At 47.9% G+C, this 20,457-nt stretch overlaps 1 protein-coding gene across 6 annotated transcripts in view; it reads left to right on the forward strand.

The window, feature by feature from the left end:
• The window catches only part of LOC123758604 (mediator of RNA polymerase II transcription subunit 15), a 55,340-nt gene extending 38,015 nt beyond the window's left edge, over positions 1 to 17,325 (forward strand). For all 6 annotated transcript variants that reach the window (XM_045743051.2, XM_045743050.2, XM_045743049.2 and 3 more), the window contains 2 exons: positions 6,761 to 6,884; positions 16,658 to 17,325. In XM_045743051.2, coding sequence (XP_045599007.2) covers positions 6,761 to 6,884; positions 16,658 to 16,753 — 220 coding nt within the window. In that variant the 3' untranslated portion in view covers positions 16,754 to 17,325. The remainder of the gene's footprint in view (positions 1 to 6,760; positions 6,885 to 16,657) is intronic.
• The last annotated feature ends 3,132 nt before the right edge of the window (positions 17,326 to 20,457 follow it).

Raw genomic sequence — 20,457 nt, forward strand, 5'->3', positions numbered from 1 at the left:
CCTGTATCACTGACAATTATCCCATGTAAAATACTTGAAAGAATAATTAGGCTAAGACTGGTTGCACACCTGGAGAACGTTAGGTTTGTAAACAAACATCAACATGGGTTCTGGAAAGGGAAATCTTCCCTAACAAACCTTTTGGAATTCTATGATAAAATAACGAGGATAAGACAGGACACAGAAGGTTGGGCAGATTGCATATTTCTGGACTGCCAGAAAGCCTTTGATACAGTACCGCACGGCTGCTATTCAAACTCGAGAGGCAGGCGGGGAGTGGGAGGAAAGGCCCTAGAATGGATAAGGCACTACCTAAGAGAAAGGCGCCAGAGAGTTACGGTAAGGGGCAAGAAGTCGGACAGGCGAACAGTATCGAGTGGAGTACCTCAAGGATCGGTGCTGAAACCAATTCTGTTTCTAATGTATGTTAACGACATGTTTACAGGCGTAGAGTCCTACTTCTCGATGTTCGCGGATGACGCAAAGTTAATGAGAAGAGTTGTGACAGATGAGGATTGGAGGATCCTGCAAGAGGACCTGGACAGGTTGCAGAGATGGTCAGAGAAATGGCAACTGGAGTTCAACACGAGTAAATGTAAAGTTATGGAAAATAGGATCAGGTGATAGGAGACCAAAGGGACAGTACACAATGAAGGCGAACTACCTATCTGTAAGGATTCGAGAAAGAGACCTGGGCGTGGACGTAACACCTAATCTATCTCCTGAGGCACATATAAATAGGATAACGACAGCAACGTACTCTACTCTGGCAAAAGTTAGAACATCATTCAGAAACCTAAGTAAGGAGGCATTCAGGGCGCTTTACACTGCCTACGTGAGGCCAGTCTTATCATGGAGTCCCCATCTGAAGAAACACATAAGGAAACTGGAAAGGGTTCAGAAGTTTGCAACGAGACTCGTCCCAGCGTTACGAGGGATGGGGGTATGAAGATCGCCTGAAGAAACTGAGCCCTACGACACTAGAACAGAGATAGGAGAGGGGGGATATGATAGGAACGTATAAAATACTCAGGGGAATTGACAGAGTGGACATAGGCGAAATATTCACACGGAAAAGTAACAGAACGAGGGGACATGGGTGGAAGCTGGAAACTCAGATGAGTCACAGAGATGTTAGGAAGTTTTCTTTAAGCGTGAGAGTAGTGGGAAAATGGAATGCACTTCAGGAACAGGTTGTGAAAGCAAATTCTATTCATAATTTTAAAACTAGGTATGATAGGGAAATAGGACTGGAGTCATTGCAGTAAACAACCGATGGCTCAAAAGGCGGGATCCAAGAGACAATGCTCGATCCTGCAGACACAAATAGGTGAGTGCAAATAGGTGAGTACACACACACACACAGAGCGCTGGTAGCTGAGTGGACATCGTGCTGGGACTATTAATCCTTTGGCCCGGGTTCGATTCCCGGCGCAGGCGAGGAACAATGGGCAGAGTTTCTTTCACTCTGATGCCCCTGTTACCTATCAGAAAATAGGTACCTGGGAGTTGGACAGCTGTTAAGGCTGCTTCCTGTGTGTGTGTGTGTGTGTGTGTGTGTGTAATTACCTAAGTGTAGTTACAGGATGAGAGCTACGCTCGTGGTGTCCCGTCTTCCCAGCACTCTTTGTCATATAACGCTTTGAAACTACTGACGGTCTTGGCCTCCACCACCTTCTCACTTAACTTGTTCCAACCGTCTACCACTCTATTTGCGAAGGTGAATTTTCTTATATTTCTTCGGCATCTGTGTTTAGCTAGTTTAAATCTATGACCTCTTGTTCTTGAAGTGCCAGGTCTCAGGAAATCCTCCCTGTCGATTTTATCAATTCCTGTTACTATTTTGTACGTAGTGATCATATCACCTCTTTTTCTTCTGTCTTCTTGTTTTGGCATGTTTAATGCTTCTAACCTCTCCTCGTAGCTCTTGCCCTTCAGTTCTGGGAGCCACTTAGTAGCATGTCTTTGCACCTTTTCCAGTTTGTTGATGTGCTTCTTAAGATATGGGCACCACACAACAGCTGCATATTCTAGCTTTGGCCTAACAAAAGTCATGAACAATTTCTTTAGTATATCGCCATCCATGTATTTATGTGCAATTCTGAAGTTAGAAAGCGTGGCATAGGCTCCTCGCACAATATTCTTTATGTGGTCCTCAGGTAACAGTTTTCTATCTAGAACCACCCCTAGATCTCTTTCTTTATCAGAATTCTTTAAAGATTTCTTACATAATATATAGGTTGTGTGAGGTCCATGTTCTCCTATTCCACATTCCATAACATGGCATTTATTAACATTAAATTCCATTTGCCAAGTGGTGCTCCATATACTTATTTTGTCCAGGTCATCTTGAAGGGCATGACAATCATCTAAGTTTCTTATCTTTCCTATTATCTTAGCATCATCAGCAAACATGTTCATATAATTCTGTATACCAACTGGTAGATCATTTATGTAGACAATAAACATCACTGGTGCAAGAACTGAACCCTGTGGTACTCCACTTGCGACATTTCTCCAGTCCGATACATTGCCTCTGGTCACTGCCCTCATTTTTCAATCAGTCAGAAAATTTTTCATCCATTTCAGAAGCTTACCTGTCACCCCTCCAATATTTTCCAGTTTCCAGAACAACCAATTATGTGGAACTCTGTCGAAAGCCTTTTTGAGGTCCAGATAGATGCAGTCAACCCAACCATCTCTTTCCTGTAATATCTCTGTTGCTCGATCATAGAAACTGAGTAAATTCGATACACAGGATGTTCCAGATCGAAAACCATACTGTCTGACTGATATTATATCATTTCTCTCCAGGTGTTCTACCCATTTAGTTTTAACTATTTTTTCCAATATTTTGACTATTACACTTGAGTGTGTGTATGTGTGCGTGTGTGTGTGTGGGGGGGGGGGGGAAATTTTAGTAGTTAGTAACAGTTGATTGAGTGATAGGTGGCGGGCCGGAAGAGCAGAGCACAACTAGGTGAATACAACTAGGTGAATACACACTCTGAACGACTAAGACATAAAGGAAATCGGTTTCGAGGCTCCAGTAGGAATGAGCGACCACAGTGTACTGACGTTTGAGTATCTGGTTGAAGAAGGGTTAAAGAATTCGAGGAGGGGAACTGAAAACTAAAGGCTGGTATTCCGAAAGGGAAACTATGAGGAGATAAGGAAAGTCTTAATAGATATAACATGGGAAACAGAGCTCAGGGGAAAGACGGACCAAAACATGATGGACTACATCACGCAGAAGTGTAAGGAAGCAGCAGACAAGTTTGTCCCGATCCAAAAGGAAGACAACGAAATGCAGATTAGAAACCCATGGTTTAATCAGAGATGTAGGCTAGCTAAGCAGCAACGTAAAAGGGCATGGAGAAACTATAGGAATAACAGGACCCTTGAGAGCAGAGAAAGATATACCAGAATGCTAGGAATGAATATGTCTGGATGAGAAGAGAGGCAGAAAGACAATACGAAAATGAGATCACAAGCAAGGCTAAGACTCAACCTAAATTGCTGCATAGCCACATCAGGATGAAACAATAGTAAAGGAACAGGTAATGAAATTTAGGAAAGGGACAGACAGATTCATTACAAACGACAAGGAAGTGTTCGAAGAACTGAATGAGAAATTCCAGGAGGTCTTCACGTTAGAGCAAGGGGAAGTTCCAGAGATAAGAGAGGGAATAACTTTGTTCAAGATAGGGAATAGTTAACCAGGAACCATTAGGAGAGTTTGAGATTACCAGAGGGATGTAAGGAACTCTTGCTAGAGTTGGATGCGACAAAGGATAAATGGAATCTCTCCTTGGATACTAAAGGAAGGAACAGAAGCACTGTGCCTGCCACTCTCCATACCATATAACAAATCACTGGTAACAGGGGAACTGCCAAAAATTTGGAAGACGACCAATGTAGACCCGATATACAAGAAGGGGGGATAGACAGGAGGCACTGAACTACAGGTCCCTAACCTGCATACTATGCAAGCTGATGGAGAAGATTGTGCGAAAAAACTTATGGAACATCTGGAGCGAAAGAACTTTGTAACACAGCATCAACATGGGTTCAGGAATGTCAAGTCTTGCCTCACAGGATTAATTGAATTCTACGACCAGGCAACAAAAATCAGGCAAGAAAGAGAGGGGTTGGCAGACTTCATATTTTTAATTACCAGAAAGTCTTTGACAGTACCACACAAGAGGCTAATGCAAAAGTTGGAGCTGCAGGCAGTTGTGAAAGGGAAGATACTCCTTTGGATAAGGGAGTACCTAAGTAACAGAAGACAGTGAGTCACTGTGAGTGGTGAGGGCTCAGATTGGCGAGGCGTCACCAGTGGAGTCCCGCAGGGTTCAGTCCTTGGACCTGTACTGTTTCTGATATATGTAAATGATCTCCCAAAGGGTATAGAATCGTTCCTTTCATTGTTTGCTGATGTTTCAAAAATTATGAGGAGGATTAAAACAGAGGAAGATAGTAGGAGGCTACAAGATGACCTAGACAGACTGAATGAATGGTCCAACAAATGGCTACTAAAGGTCAACCCGAGTAAATGTACGGTAATGAAACTAGGCAGTAGAAACAGGAGGGCAGACACAGGATGCAGAACAGGAGATGAAGTACTTAATGAAGCGGACAGAGAGAAAGATCTAGGAGGTGATATCAGTCAAAACCTGTCTCCTGAAGCCCACATAAAAAGAATTACATCAGCGGCATACGCGAGGCTGCTAACATCTGAACCGCCTTCAGGAACCTGTTTAAGGAATCATTCAGAACCTTGTATACCACATATGTAAGACCAATCCTGGAGTATGCGGCCCCTGCATGGAGCCCGTACCTTGTCAAGTTTAAGATGAAGCTGGAAAATGTTCCGAGGTATGCCACTAGACTAGTCCCAGAACTAAGAGGCATGAGTTACGAGGAAAGGCTGCGGGAAATGCACCTCACGACACTGGAAGACAGAAGAGTAAGGGGAGACATGATCACTACCTACAAAATTCTCAGAGGAATTTACAGGATAGATAAGGATAAACTATTTAACACGGGTGGTACGCGAACAACGGGACACAGGTGGAGAATAAGTACCCAAATGAGCCACAGGGACATTAGAAAGAACTTTTTCAGTGTCAGAGTAGTTAACGGATGGAATGCATTAGGCAGTGATGTGGTGGAGGCTGACTCCATACACAGTTTCAAATGTAGTGATGATAAAGACAAGTAGGCTCAGGAACCTGTACACCAGTTGAGAGGCAGGACCAAAGAGCCAGAGCTCAACCCCCGCAAGCACTACTAGGTGAGTACAACTATGTGAATACACCCACATGGAGGACCAGAAACATGGAGAGCTAAGCTGCTGGACGTGGCAACAAGAAACTTTCTAAATCCAACACATCAAGGGACCACATCAAGGGACGGACAAGAATGAGAGGGGAAGATGAACCAGCTATGCTTGATCTGATATTCACCATGAATGAGTCGGATATAAGGGAAGTTAAGCTGGAAGCCCCCTTGGGAATGAGTAATCACAGTGTACTTATATTTGAGTACCTGGTAGAACTAGGAGTAATATTCTCCCCAAAAGAACTAGAAAACAAGGGGCTGGTGTATCGAAAGGGAAATTATGAGGAAATTATGAGGCAGTAAACAGGTTTATCCCGGTCTTCCCCCCCCCCCTCCCACAAAAAAAATGAGAAGCAACAGAAGATTCCGTGGTTTAATAGGGCATGTATGGAAGCAAAGGAAAGGAACAAAAAGGCAGGGAGAATTCAGAATTCTCCCTGCCTTTTAAGGCAGGAGATATCTCCTTTTAAGAAGGAGATATTCAGAATTAACAGAATAGCAAAAAGCAGAGATATGCCAGAGAGCCAGGAATGATTATGTCAGTGTGAGAAGAGAAGCAGAGAGGCAGTATGAAAATGATATAGCAAATAAAACCAAGACCGAACCAAAGCTGCTCCACAGCCATATCAGGAGGAAAACAACAGTGAAGGAACAGGTGATGAAACTTAAAATGAGTGAGGACAAGTACACAGAGAATGATAAAGAGGTGTGTGAAGAACTCAACAAGAGAAACCAGGAGGTCTTCCTAACAGAACAAGATGAAGTCCTTGAGCTAGGATAGGTGGCAGTAAATCCGTAGGCCTTGGAAGGGTTCGAAATTACCAGAGATGAGGTACAGAGGCATCTGTTGGATCTGGACGTGAGAAAGGCTGTTAGTCCAGATGGAATCTCGCCATAGGAGACTTGGTCGACGGCCGGGCTGCGGAGACGCTAAGCCCCAAAAACACCTCATCGTAACCTCAAGGTATGGGTACTATAAGAATGTGCAGAGGCACTTTGCTTGCCACTCTCCATAGTGTTTAGTAGGTCACTGGAGACGGGAGACCTACCAGAAATATAGAAGACGGCGAATGAGGTCCTAATATACAAAAAGGGCGACAGACAAGAGGCACTGAACAACAGGCCAATGTCCTTAACTTGTATATCATGCAAGGTGATGGAGAAGATTGCGATGCGAGAAAAAGCCTAGTAACACATTTGGAGAGAAGAGACTTCGTGACAACCCATCAACATGGGTTCAGGGAGGGTAAATCTTGCCTCACAGGCTTAATAGACTTCTACGACCAGGAGACAAAGATTAAGCAAGAAAGAGAAGGTTGAGCAGACTGCATCTTCTGCATCACTATTTTTTTTTTACATTACATTAAACAATAATTCTCTCACAAAAAATATATTGAGATATGTGTCCACATGACAGGTGTGCGGGTGACCTCGGGGGGGCGGGGTCAGGAGGGGCAGAGAGTGCCCTTGACCTCTCCCACTGGACCTATGCCCAGATCCGTGACGTCATTAATACCTCCTGTGAGCCTCTTCTATTACAAGTGAGTACTGACCTACATGTGCTTCCCTGGGGTCAGGCGTCAGCTCCTAAGCTCCGCCTTTATGTGTTATGCTGTCTGGTCATATTGATTATAAAGCTGTATATTAAGTCGTCTTAATTATCTATATTGAAAGTCTGTTCTCTTCATTTTAATTTCTTAAATTGAACTTTATTATGGCAGATTATTTATGTTTGTAACTGGTCTCTATTATCCAGTGACGCACATTGTTTGTGTGTCTCATATACCAATGGCTCCTAGGATCTTGTATGCCGTTATCATATCTCCCATGATGACTATACTTTCAAAAAAGTGGTGAGGTTTTTATTTCCTTAACGTATCCTTTAAGGCCATTGGCCTCGGCTCTAGTAGGAACCTTGTTTCATACGTGAATGATTTTCCTAATTTTCCTGTTAAATGACATTCTTCCTATGTCCCTGTGACTGTCAGTCTCCTGTCCACGTGGTGGGTGTCAACACCCAGGGTGGCTAATGTTATGGGTGGGTGTCAACACCCAGGGTGGCTAATGATATGGGTGGGTGTCAACACCCAGGGTGGCTAATGTTATGAGTGGGTGTCAACACCCAGGGTGGCTAATGTTATGGGTGGGTGTCAACACCCAGGGTGGCTAATGTTATGGGTGGGTGTCAACACCCAGGGTGGCTAATGTTATGGGTGGGTGTCAACACCCAGGGTGGCTAATGTTATGAGTGGGTGTCAACACCCAGGGTGGCTAATGTTATGGGTGGGTGTCAACACCCAGGGTGGCTAATGTTATGGGTGGGTGTCAACACCCAGGGTGGCTAATGTTATGGGTGGGTGTCAACACCCAGGGTGGCTAATGTTATGGGTGGGTGTCAACACCCAGGGTGGCAAATGTTATGGGTGGGTGTCAACACCCAGGGTGGCTAATGTTATGGGTGGGTGTCAACACCCAGGGTGGCTAATGTTATGGGTGGGTGTCAACACCCAGGGTGGCTAATGTTATGGGTGGGTGTCAACACCCAGGGTGGCTAATGTTATGGGTGGGTGTCAACACCCAGAGTGGCAAATGTTATGGGTGGGTGTCAACACCCAAGATGGCTAATGTTATGGGTGGGTGTCAACACCCAGGGTGGCTAATGTTATGGGTGGGTGTCAACACCCAGGGTGGCTAATGTTATGAGTGGGTGTCAACACCCAGGGTGGCTAATGTTATGAGTGGGTGTCAACACCCAGGGTGGCTAATGTTATGGGTGGGTGTCAACACCCAGGGTGGCTAATGTTATGGGTGGGTGTCAACACCCAGGGTGGCTAATGTTATGAGTGGGTGTCAACACCCAGGGTGGCAAATGTTATGGGTGGGTGTCAACACCCAGGGTGGCTAATGTTATGAGTGGGTGTCAACACCCAGGGTGGCTAATGTTATGGGTGGGTGTCAACACCCAGGGTGGCTAATGTTATGGGTGGGTGTCAACACCCAGGGTGGCTAATGTTATGGGTGGGTGTCAACACCCAGAGTGGCAAATGTTATGGGTGGGTGTCAACACCCAGGGTGGCTAATGTTATGGGTGGGTGTCAACACCCAAGATGGCTAATGTTATGGGTGGGTGTCAACACCCAGGGTGGCTAATGTTATGGGTGGGTGTCAACACCCAAGATGGCTAATGTTATGGGTGGGTGTCAACACCCAGGGTGGCTAATGTTATGGGTGGGTGTCAACACCCAGGGTGGCTAATGTTATGGGTGGGTGTCAACACCCAGGGTGGCTAATGTTATGGGTGGGTGTCAACACCCAGGGTGGCTAAATGTTATGGGTGGGTGTCAACACCCAGGGTGGCTAATGTTATGGGTGGGTGTCAACACCCAGGGTGGCTAATGTTATGGGTGGGTGTCAACACCCAGGGTGGCTAATGTTATGGGTGGGTGTCAACACCCAGGGTGGCTAATGTTATGGGTGGGTGTCAACACCCAGAGTGGCAAATGTTATGGGTGGGTGTCAACACCCAGGATGGCTAATGTTATGGGTGGGTGTCAACACCCAGGGTGGCTAATGTTATGGGTGGGTGTCAACACCCAGGGTGGCTAATGTTATGAGTGGGTGTCAACACCCAGGGTGGCTAATGTTATGAGTGGGTGTCAACACCCAGGGTGGCTAATGTTATGGGTGGGTGTCAACACCCAGGGTGGCTAATGTTATGGGTGGGTGTCAACACCCAGGGTGGCTAATGTTATGAGTGGGTGTCAACACCCAGGGTGGCTAATGTTATGGGTGGGTGTCAACACCCAGGGTGGCTAATGTTATGAGTGGGTGTCAACACCCAGGGTGGCTAATGTTATGGGTGGGTGTCAACACCCAGGGTGGCTAATGTTATGGGTGGGTGTCAACACCCAGGGTGGCTAATGTTATGGGTGGGTGTCAACACCCAGAGTGGCAAATGTTATGGGTGGGTGTCAACACCCAGGGTGGCTAATGTTATGGGTGGGTGTCAACACCCAAGATGGCTAATGTTATGGGTGGGTGTCAACACCCAGGGTGGCTAATGTTATGGGTGGGTGTCAACACCCAGGGTGGCTAATGTTATGGGTGGGTGTCAACACCCAGGGTGGCTAATGTTATGGGTGGGTGTCAACACCCAGGGTGGCTAATGTTATGGGTGGGTGTCAACACCCAGGGTGGCTAATGTTATGGGTGGGTGTCAACACCCAGGGTGGCTAATGTTATGGGTGGGTGTCAACACCCAGGGTGGCTAATGTTATGGGTGGGTGTCAACACCCAGGGTGGCTAATGTTATGGGTGGGTGTCAACACCCAGGGTGGCAAATGTTATGGGTGGGTGTCAACACCCAAGATGGCTAATGTTATGGGTGGGTGTCAACACCCAAGATGGCTAATGTTATGGGTGGGTGTCAACACCCAGGGTGGCTAATGTTATGGGTGGGTGTCAACACCCAGGGTGGCTAATGTTATGGGTGGGTGTCAACACCCAAGATGGCTAATGTTATGGGTGGGTGTCAACACCCAATATGGCTAATGTTATTGGTGGGTGTCAACACCCAGGGTGGCTAATGTTATGGGTGGGTGTCAACACCCAAGATGGCTAATGTTATGGGTGGGTGTCAACACCCAAGATGGCTAATGTTATGGGTGGGTGTCAACACCTAAGATGGCTAATGTTATGGGTGGGTGTCAACACCCAAGATGGCTAATGTTATGGGTGGGTGTCAACACCCAAGATGGCTAATGTTATAGGTGGGTGTCAACACCCCAGATGGCTAATGTTATGGGTGGGTGTCAACACCCAGGGTGGCTAATGTTATGGGTGGGTGTCAACACCCAGGGTGGCTAATGTTATGGGTGGGTGTCAACACCCAAGATGGCTAATGTTATGGGTGGGTGTCAACACCCAAGATGGCTAATGTTATGGGTGGGTGTCAACACCCAGGGTGGCAAATGTTATGGGTGGGTGTCAACACCCAAGATGGCTAATGTTATGGGTGGGTGTCAACACCCAAGATGGCTAATGTTATGGGTGGGTGTCAACACCCAAGATGGCTAATGTTATGGGTGGGTGTCAACACCCAAGATGGCTAATGTTATGGGTGGGTGTCAACACCCAAGATGGCTAATGTTATGGGTGGGTGTCAACACCCAAGATAGCTAATGTTATGGGTGGGTGTCAACACCCAAGATGGCAAATGTTATGGGTGGGTCTCTACACCCAGGGTGGCTAATGTTATGGGTGGGTGTCAACACCCAGGGTGGCTAATGTTATGGGTGGGTGTCAACACCCAAGATGGCTAATGTTATGGGTGGGTGTCAACACCCAAGATGGCTAATGTTATGGGTGGGTGTCAACACCCAAGATGGCTAATGTTATGGGTGGGTGTCAACACCCAGGGTGGCTAATGTTATGGGTGGGTGTCAACACCCAGGGTGGCTAATGTTATGGGTGGGTGTCAACACCCAAGATGGCTAATGTTATGGGTGGGTGTCAACACCCAGGGTGGCTAATGTTATGGGTGGGTGTCAACACCCAGGGTGGCTAATGTCATGGCTGGGTGTCAACACCCAGGGTGGCTAATGTCATGGCTGGGTGTCAACACCCAGGGTGGCTAATGTTATGGGTGGGTGTCAACACCCAGGGTGGCTAATGTCATGGGTGGGTGTCAACACCCAGGGTGGCTAATGTCATGGCTGGGTGTCAACACCCTGGGTGGCTAATGTCATGGGTGGGTGTCAACACTCTGGGTGGCTAATGTTATGGGTGGGTGTCAACACCCAGGGTGGCTAATGTCATGGGTGGGTGTCAACACCCTGGGTGGCTAATGTTATGGGTGGGTGTCAACACCCAGGGTGGCTAATGTCATGGCTGGGTGTCAACACGCAGGGTGGCTAATGTTATGGGTGGGTGTCAACACCCAGGGTGGCTAATGTTATGGGTGGGTGTCAACACCCAGGGTGGCTAATGTTATGGTGGGTGTCAACACCCAGGGTGGCTAATGTTATGGTGGGTGTCAACACCCAGGGTGGCTAATGTTATGGTGGGTGTCAACACCCAGGGTGGCTAATGTTATGGTGGGTGTCAACACCCAGGGTGGCTAATGTTATGGTGGGTGTCAACACCCAGGGTGGCTAATGTTATGGGTGGGTGTCAACACCCAGGGTGGCTAATGTCATGGCTGGGTGTCAACACCCAGGGTGGCTAATGTTATGGGTGGGTGTCAACACCCAGGGTGGCTAATGTTATGGGTGGGTGTCAACACCTAGGGTGGCTAATGTTATGGGTGGGTGTCAACACCCAGGGTGGCTAATGTCATGGGTGGGTGTCAACACCCAGGGTGGCTAATGTCATGGCTGGGTGTCAACACCCAGGGTGGCTAATGTCATGGCTGGGTGTCAACACCCAGGGTGGCTAATGTTATGACCGGGTGTCAACACCCAGGGTGGCTAATGTTATGGCTGGGTGTCAACACCCAGGGTGGCTAATGTTATGGGTGGGTGTCAACACCCAAGATGGCTAATGTTATGGGTGGGTGTCAACACCCAGGGTGGCTAATGTTATGGGTGGGTGTCAACACCCAGGGTGGCTAATGTCATGGCTGGGTGTCAACACCCAGGGTGGCTAATGTCATGGCTGGGTGTCAACACCCAGGGTGGCTAATGTTATGGGTGGGTGTCAACACCCAGGGTGGCTAATGTCATGGGTGGGTGTCAACACCCAGGGTGGCTAATGTCATGGCTGGGTGTCAACACCCTGGGTGGCTAATGTCATGGGTGGGTGTCAACACTCTGGGTGGCTAATGTTATGGGTGGGTGTCAACACCCAGGGTGGCTAATGTCATGGGTGGGTGTCAACACCCTGGGTGGCTAATGTTATGGGTGGGTGTCAACACCCAGGGTGGCTAATGTCATGGCTGGGTGTCAACACGCAGGGTGGCTAATGTTATGGGTGGGTGTCAACACCCAGGGTGGCTAATGTTATGGGTGGGTGTCAACACCCAGGGTGGCTAATGTTATGGTGGGTGTCAACACCCAGGGTGGCTAATGTTATGGTGGGTGTCAACACCCAGGGTGGCTAATGTTATGGTGGGTGTCAACACCCAGGGTGGCTAATGTTATGGTGGGTGTCAACACCCAGGGTGGCTAATGTTATGGTGGGTGTCAACACCCAGGGTGGCTAATGTTATGGGTGGGTGTCAACACCCAGGGTGGCTAATGTCATGGCTGGGTGTCAACACCCAGGGTGGCTAATGTTATGGGTGGGTGTCAACACCCAGGGTGGCTAATGTTATGGGTGGGTGTCAACACCTAGGGTGGCTAATGTTATGGGTGGGTGTCAACACCCAGGGTGGCTAATGTCATGGGTGGGTGTCAACACCCAGGGTGGCTAATGTCATGGCTGGGTGTCAACACCCAGGGTGGCTAATGTCATGGCTGGGTGTCAACACCCAGGGTGGCTAATGTTATGACCGGGTGTCAACACCCAGGGTGGCTAATGTTATGGCTGGGTGTCAACACCCAGGGTGGCTAATGTTATGGGTGGGTGTCAACACCCAGGGTGGCAAATGTTATGGGTAGGTGTCAACATCCAAGATGGCTAATGTTATAGGTGGGTGTCAACACCCAAGATGGCTAATGTTATGGGTGGGTGTCAACACCCAGGGTGGCTAATGTTATGGGTGGGTGTCAACACCCAGGGTGGCTAATGTTATGGGTGGGTGTCAACACCCAAGATGGCTAATGTTATGGGTGGGTGTCAACACCCAATATGGCTAATGTTATGGGTGGGTGTCAACACCCAGGGTGGCTAATGTTATGGGTGGGTGTCAACACCCAAGATGGCTAATGTTATGGGTGGGTGTCAACACCCAAGATGGCTAATGTTATGGGTGGGTGTCAACACCCAAGATGGCTAATGTTATGGGTGGGTGTCAACACCCAAGATGGCTAATGTTATGGGTGGGTGTCAACACCCAAGATGGCTAATGTTATAGGTGGGTGTCAACACCCAAGATGGCTAATGTTATGGGTGGGTGTCAACACCCAGGGTGGCTAATGTTATGGGTGGGTGTCAACACCCAGGGTGGCTAATGTTATGGGTGGGTGTCAACACCCAAGATGGCTAATGTTATGGGTGGGTGTCAACACCCAAGATGGCTAATGTTATGGGTGGGTGTCAACACCCAAGATGGCTAATGTTATGGGTGGGTGTCAACACCCAAGATAGCTAATGTTATGGGTGGGTGTCAACACCCAAGATGGCTAATGTTATGTGTGGGTCTCTACACCCAGGGTGGCTAATGTTATGGGTGGGTGTCAACACCCAGGGTGGCTAATGTTATGGGTGGGTGTCAACACCCAAGATGGCTAATGTTATGGGTGGGTGTCAACACCCAAGATGGCTAATGTTATGGGTGGGTGTCAACACGCAAGATGGCTAATGTTATGGGTGGGTGTCAACACCCAGGGTGGCTAATGTTATGGGTGGGTGTCAACACCCAGGGTGGCTAATGTTATGGGTGGGTGTCAACACCCAAGATGGCTAATGTTATGGGTGGGTGTCAACTCCCAGGGTGGCTAATGTTATGGGTGGGTGTCAACACCCAGGGTGGCTAATGTGATGGCTGGGTGTCAACACCCAGGGTGGCTAATGTTATGGGTGGGTGTCAACACCCAGGGTGGCTAATGTCATGGGTGGGTGTCAACACCCAGGGTGGCTAATGTCATGGCTGGGTGTCAACACCCTGGGTGGCTAATGTCATGGGTGGGTGTCAACACCCTGGGTGGCTAATGTTATGGGTGGGTGTCAACACCCAGGGTGGCTAATGTCATGGGTGGGTGTCAACACCCTGGGTGGCTAATGTTATGGGTGGGTGTCAACACCCAGGGTGGCTAATGTCATGGCTGGGTGTCAACACGCAGGGTGGCTAATGTTATGGGTGGGTGTCAACACCCAATATGGCTAATGTTATGGGTGGGTGTCAACACCCAGGGTGGCTAATGTTATGGGTGGGTGTCAACACCCAAGATGGCTAATGTTATGGGTGGGTGTCAACACCCAATATGGCTAATGTTATGGGTGGGTGTCAACACCCAGGGCGGCTAATGTTATGGGTGGGTGTCAACACCCAAGATGGCTAATGTTATGGGTGGGTGTCAACACCCAAGATGGCTAATGTTATGGGTGGGTGTCAACACCCAAGATGGCTAATGTTATGGGTGGGTGTCAACACCCAAGATGGCTAATGTTATGGGTGGGTGTCAACACCCAAGATGGCTAATGTTATAGGTGGGTGTCAACACCCAAGATGGCTAATGTTATGGGTGGGTGTCAACACCCAGGGTGGCTAATGTTATGGGTGGGTGTCAACACCCAGGGTGGCTAATGTTATGGGTGGGTGTCAACACCCAAGATGGCTAATGTTATGGGTGGGTGTCAACACCCAAGATGGCTAATGTTATGGGTGGGTGTCAACACCCAAGATGGCTAATGTTATGGGTGGGTGTCAACACCCAAGATAGCTAATGTTATGGGTGGGTGTCAACACCCAAGATGGCTAATGTTATGGGTGGGTCTCTACACCCAGGGTGGCTAATGTTATGGGTGGGTGTCAACACCCAGGGTGGCTAATGTTATGGGTGGGTGTCAACACCCAAGATGGCTAATGTTATGGGTGGGTGTCAACACCCAAGATGGCTAATGTTATGGGTGGGTGTCAACACCCAAGATGGCTAATGTTATGGGTGGGTGTCAACACCCAGGGTGGCTAATGTTATGGGTGGGTGTCAACACCCAGGGTGGCTAATGTTATGGGTGGGTGTCATCACCCAAGATGGCTAATGTTATGGGTGGGTGTCAACTCCCAGGGTGGCTAATGTTATGGGTGGGTGTCAACACCCAGGGTGGCTAATGTGATGGCTGGGTGTCAACACCCAGGGTGGCTAATGTCATGGCTGGGTGTCAACACCCAGGGTGGCTAATGTTATGGGTGGGTGTCAACACCCAGGGTGGCTAATGTCATGGGTGGGTGTCAACACCCAGGGTGGCTAATGTCATGGCTGGGTGTCAACACCCTGGGTGGCTAATGTCATGGGTGGGTGTCAACACCCTGGGTGGCTAATGTTATGGGTGGGTGTCAACACCCAGGGTGGCTAATGTCATGGGTGGGTGTCAACACCCTGGGTGGCTAATGTTATGGGTGGGTGTCAACACCCAGGGTGGCTAATGTCATGGCTGGGTGTCAACACGCAGGGTGGCTAATGTTATGGGTGGGTGTCAAAACCCAGGGTGGCTAATGTTATGGGTGGGTGTCAACACCCAGGGTGGCTAATGTTATGGTGGGTGTCAACACCCAGGGTGGCTAATGTTATGGTGGGTGTCAACACCCAGGGTGGCTAATGTTATGGTGGGTGTCAACACCCAGGGTGGCTAATGTTATGGTGGGTGTCAACACCCAGGGTGGCTAATGTTATGGTGGGTGTCAACACCCAGGGTGGCTAATGTTATGGGTGGGTGTCAACACCCAGGGTGGCTAATGTCATGGCTGGGTGTCAACACCCAGGGTGGCTAATGTTATGGGTGGGTGTCAACACCCAGGGTGGCTAATGTTATGGGTGGGTGTCAACACCCAGGGTGGCTAATGTTATGGGTGGGTGTCAACACCCAGGGTGGCTAATGTCATGGGTGGGTGTCAACACCCAGGGTGGCTAATGTCATGGCTGGGTGTCAACACCCAGGGTGGCTAATGTCATGGCTGGGTGTCAACACACAGGGTGGCTAATGTTATGACCGGGTGTCAACACCCAGGGTGGCTAATGTTATGGCTGGGTGTCAACACCCACCCATAACAGCATCGTGACATGGTCAAGAGCATTGCAACCTGGGATTCCACTGAATTCTCTAGGGTTCCTGAGACGTCCACTGACGCGTAACGGTGTCAGCAAGGCGGACAGCCCGCCTGTTTCATACCTCTCACTGTATTTCCCACTTCTAAACTTCCCTTCACCTATGCCTCTCCTTCTTCTTTACTCCAAAAAAAAGGGTGTTCACTCCCTGCGGCACCCGCCCCCCCCCCCCTGTGCTCTCTGGCTCTTCCAGAGTTAGCATGGGAGGGCTCTGGGGCCAAGTTTGAATCCTCCTCATTGATCTTACTCATTTTCTTATTATTATCATTAGTCATATTTGTGGTAGAAGTATTGGTAGCAGTGTTAGTGGTAGTGGTAGTAGTTGTGGTAGTAGTAGTAGCATCAGTAGAAGGAATATAATATATAACTCTTCTGGTCTCCTCCAATAGGCCTGCCACAAGGAATTTGACCGACGCCGCCAGGAGTACCACAGAACTATCAGGAGACGCGGAGGCAAGAGTAGAAGGGCGCCCCTTATACCCTGATACTATCTTCACCCTTATACTCTTTGTATCTACAAGTTCACCATATATATATACCGTTAGTACTGATCCTTATACCGTAATACACACAATAAATGCTCTGAAGTTCAAAACTTATACCTGATACACAGTGCCCTGATACCAACCTTATACCAGCTGAGACAAAAGTATTCACAAGTCTCTCTCTTCTCCAATGTATTGTAGAGATCCTTGACGGTCAATATTTTATGTCTATTGCCCTACTTCCTCACTACTCACTACTGCCCTCACACCATCAACAACATTATATTGTTGAATGTGAAACCGTAAAAGATTTTAGACCTCCTGACCTATTGTACCACTAACTGTGTAACTATATCATTGACTCAGGAGTACTGGACGACATACTAACAATTTATCCTGGATTTTAAAGAATGAAAAACAATTTTATTTATATTATTGTTAAACTGCATCTCTTACGAATCCATTCCTGCCCGTCTGTGGCAGTGACCAATATAAAGTTTTATTTACATATTCGTTCATTGAAATATTGATTGTCACCCCATTTTTGCCAATAAAGTTGATAATAATAATAATCGTTTTGACTACTGCCCTCACACCATCGTTGTGTTTACTGAGAGAAATGAGTTACGAGGAAAGGCCAAGGGAGCTGAACCTCACAACCCTGGAAAACAGAAGAGCAAGGGGAGACATGATAAACACCTACAAAATTCTCAGGGGAATTGACAAGGTGGACAAAGACAAACTCTTTAGCGCAGGTGGAACACGAATATGGGGACACAGGTGGAAACTTAGTACCCAGATGAGCCACAGATACGATAGAAAGAATTTTTTCAGTGTCAGAGTAGTTAACAAATGGAATACATTAAGCAGTGTTGTGGTGGAGGCTGACTCCATACACAGTTTCAAATGTAGATATGATAAGAGACCAATAGGCTCACTGTGGGGTTTTTCTTTTTTGCTTTCACGACTGCAATGCGTACGTCGCCAATGTACATGTGGCAGACGCTTCACGATACTGTGGGAATTAGCAGAATAGAAAATACGAGAGCAACTGTACAGGGTCTGGGAGCAAGGTCGAGTTAGAGTCCTTGAGGGTCTCTTCTCAGACTAGCCTCACCTGGTCCTGGTCCACGTTGATCGTTGGAATCTCCTCAATAATTTAACACTTTAAGGGACTCCTAGGGTCCTCATCACATTTATAGTTTAGTGAATTAGGCAACTCGGTGTTGAAGACACCTGGAGCTGAAGGCTTGAGTAAATAGTTGGCAGTATTCAGAAGTGGTTCAACGGAAACACCGCATAAAGCTTAACAGTAGTTTATTTACTAACTTAACCACTAATTCACAGGGTGCTTGATTTACTTTAGATTGGCGTCAGAAAGGCTGTGGTTGTATTAGCGAGACTCTTGACGACTGGCTAATCGACTCGGATCCACTCGTGGAGAAACACCTAATGTAACACAGTTGACAGTCAGTCATTAACACGGCAACCTAACTGTCGGTGTGCAAAGGGATCACAAGAGTTCCAACCGGATACTCGGGTAATGATGATATGCAATAAATCACAAATACACTGTCAATGGGACAGGCAATAACATGCACAATAATAATCACACAATACTAAATGTGTGGTGTATGTGAAGCTCACATTCACAGACGAGTGAAATGTCGTGATACCACACAGATAATCACGCATTCACCGTCGATTCACCTATGACCTGTGACAGGTATGAGAAGGTGAGAACTGTGGTTGATACCTCAGATCAACACAGACACAATAAAACAATGACAAGATCTTGTACTTACAGATAAGGTACCTTTCCATACTCACTCACTCACTCATGCACATTTATGCAAGAACTCGTAGGTGGCCTGACAGCTGGTTTCGCTCGTAGACACAGAGGGTACTCGCAGTAGGGCGTACTGTATGTCTACAGACACACGTACACACTCTTGGTACTGGCTGTGAGTAAGGGTGGTGACGTCACGTGGTACAGTGAGGGCGGCGACGGCTGCAGGTTATATGGTACCATGCACTACTACACTGTACACTGTGGTACAGGTACACTGTGGTAAAGTCACACACAGATTACTTAGGCGGTGGCACTGCCTGCTTTCACTCTAGGTCACTCACAACGATCTTTGTCACCAGGGGTTACCTGATACCAGTCTGTTTCGCTCTGGAGATTTGTCACTTTAGGCTTCTGAACAATATATTCACAATCGTGATTCTGGGCGAGTGTGGGTATATCGAAAAGACGCTGAGTTAAATTGACGGTGAGGAATGGACGGTGTTCAGTCTATTGGCCGGTAGACAGAACATGACAAGTCCTCAGTGTAAGGGCTCCCTCACTTGAATGCTTTTTCCTGAGGCTCAGAGCATCTTGTGGGGCAAACATAAGGGATTACAATTTGACCAATAGCATTACAGCAAATGGGCGGGAACCAATTATATTGACCGTTCGATGATCAGTAGCAGGAGTGACGTCATGAACACGTCACGACCACGTCATAGCTGTTATTCTCCATCGCGCCGGTTGAAGTTGACCTCAGGGTCAGGCTGTCGCCTCGCAGGCGTCTCCTCTCCCCTCTCACGGTTCGCACCGGCCAATGTACTCTTTGACCCTTTGTGGCAAGTGTGCTTAACTTCCCTGTATCAACTTCCTGCCTGGACATACGGCGGCCTCCGTATAATGAAAGTGTTCCTGGTTAAGTGGGCATTCTGGAGATACCCAACATGCCAGGTCACTATCCAGGGTTAAGAGACAGGGCCTTGTGCACGAAGTTCGGTGCACTGTGCACTGCAATGAGCCATTCTTAGTCAGCTGTGGGAGAATCTTGAGAGACCATTCTCTGACACACAGGAATCTGTACACCAGTTGAATGACAGTTGAGAGGCGGGACCAAAGAGCCAGAGCTCAACCCACACAAACACAACTAGGTGAGTATAACTAGGTGAGTACCATCGTTGTCACTACAGCCCTCACACTATCGTTGTGTCTACTGCCCTCACACCATCATTGTCACTACAGCCCTCACACTATCGTTGTGTCTACTGCCCTCACACCATCATTGTCACTACTGCCCTCACACCATCGTTGTGTCTACTCCTGATAACCCGTCCTCATAACAACACGTCCTCATAACAACACGTCCTCATAACAATCCGTCCTCATAACAATCCGTCCTCATAACAATCCGTCCTCATAACAACACGTCCTCATAACAACATGTACTCATAACAACACGTCCTCATTGTTACGGCCCTATTGGGTCGCAACTGGGGTTCTTCTCTGATGTTATTAGAGTTTGGGTATCCGGCCCCAAGATAGTAGTGGCTTTCGAGGGGTGTGTTCCGTAACGCAAGTAAATTAAAGGGGAAGGGATACAAAGGCACTAAACTTAAATATATATATATTCACCACCACCAATAAATAAATATATAAACAGTCACTCGCTGGGGCTATAACTACACTTATGTACATTATCTTGTTTTCCTCTGAAGACACAGGATGCTCTACGGTGCTCACGATGAGTAGCCCTGGTTCTCTTCTTTGTGGCCCACGATGAATCCTTCGATTCTCTAGGCGAATCTACCCTGGCCACAGGCCAGCCAAATCACAGTCCCACTGGGTGCACCGTCGTGGAGGCCTTCAACCACAAATCCAGCCTGTAGCTGGCAGGTTCCAATCAGCTCTGCTGCGT

Source organism: Procambarus clarkii, chromosome 31 (assembly GCF_040958095.1).
Source record: "Procambarus clarkii isolate CNS0578487 chromosome 31, FALCON_Pclarkii_2.0, whole genome shotgun sequence".
In the NCBI taxonomy this organism is placed as follows: Eukaryota; Metazoa; Arthropoda; class Malacostraca; order Decapoda; family Cambaridae; genus Procambarus; species Procambarus clarkii.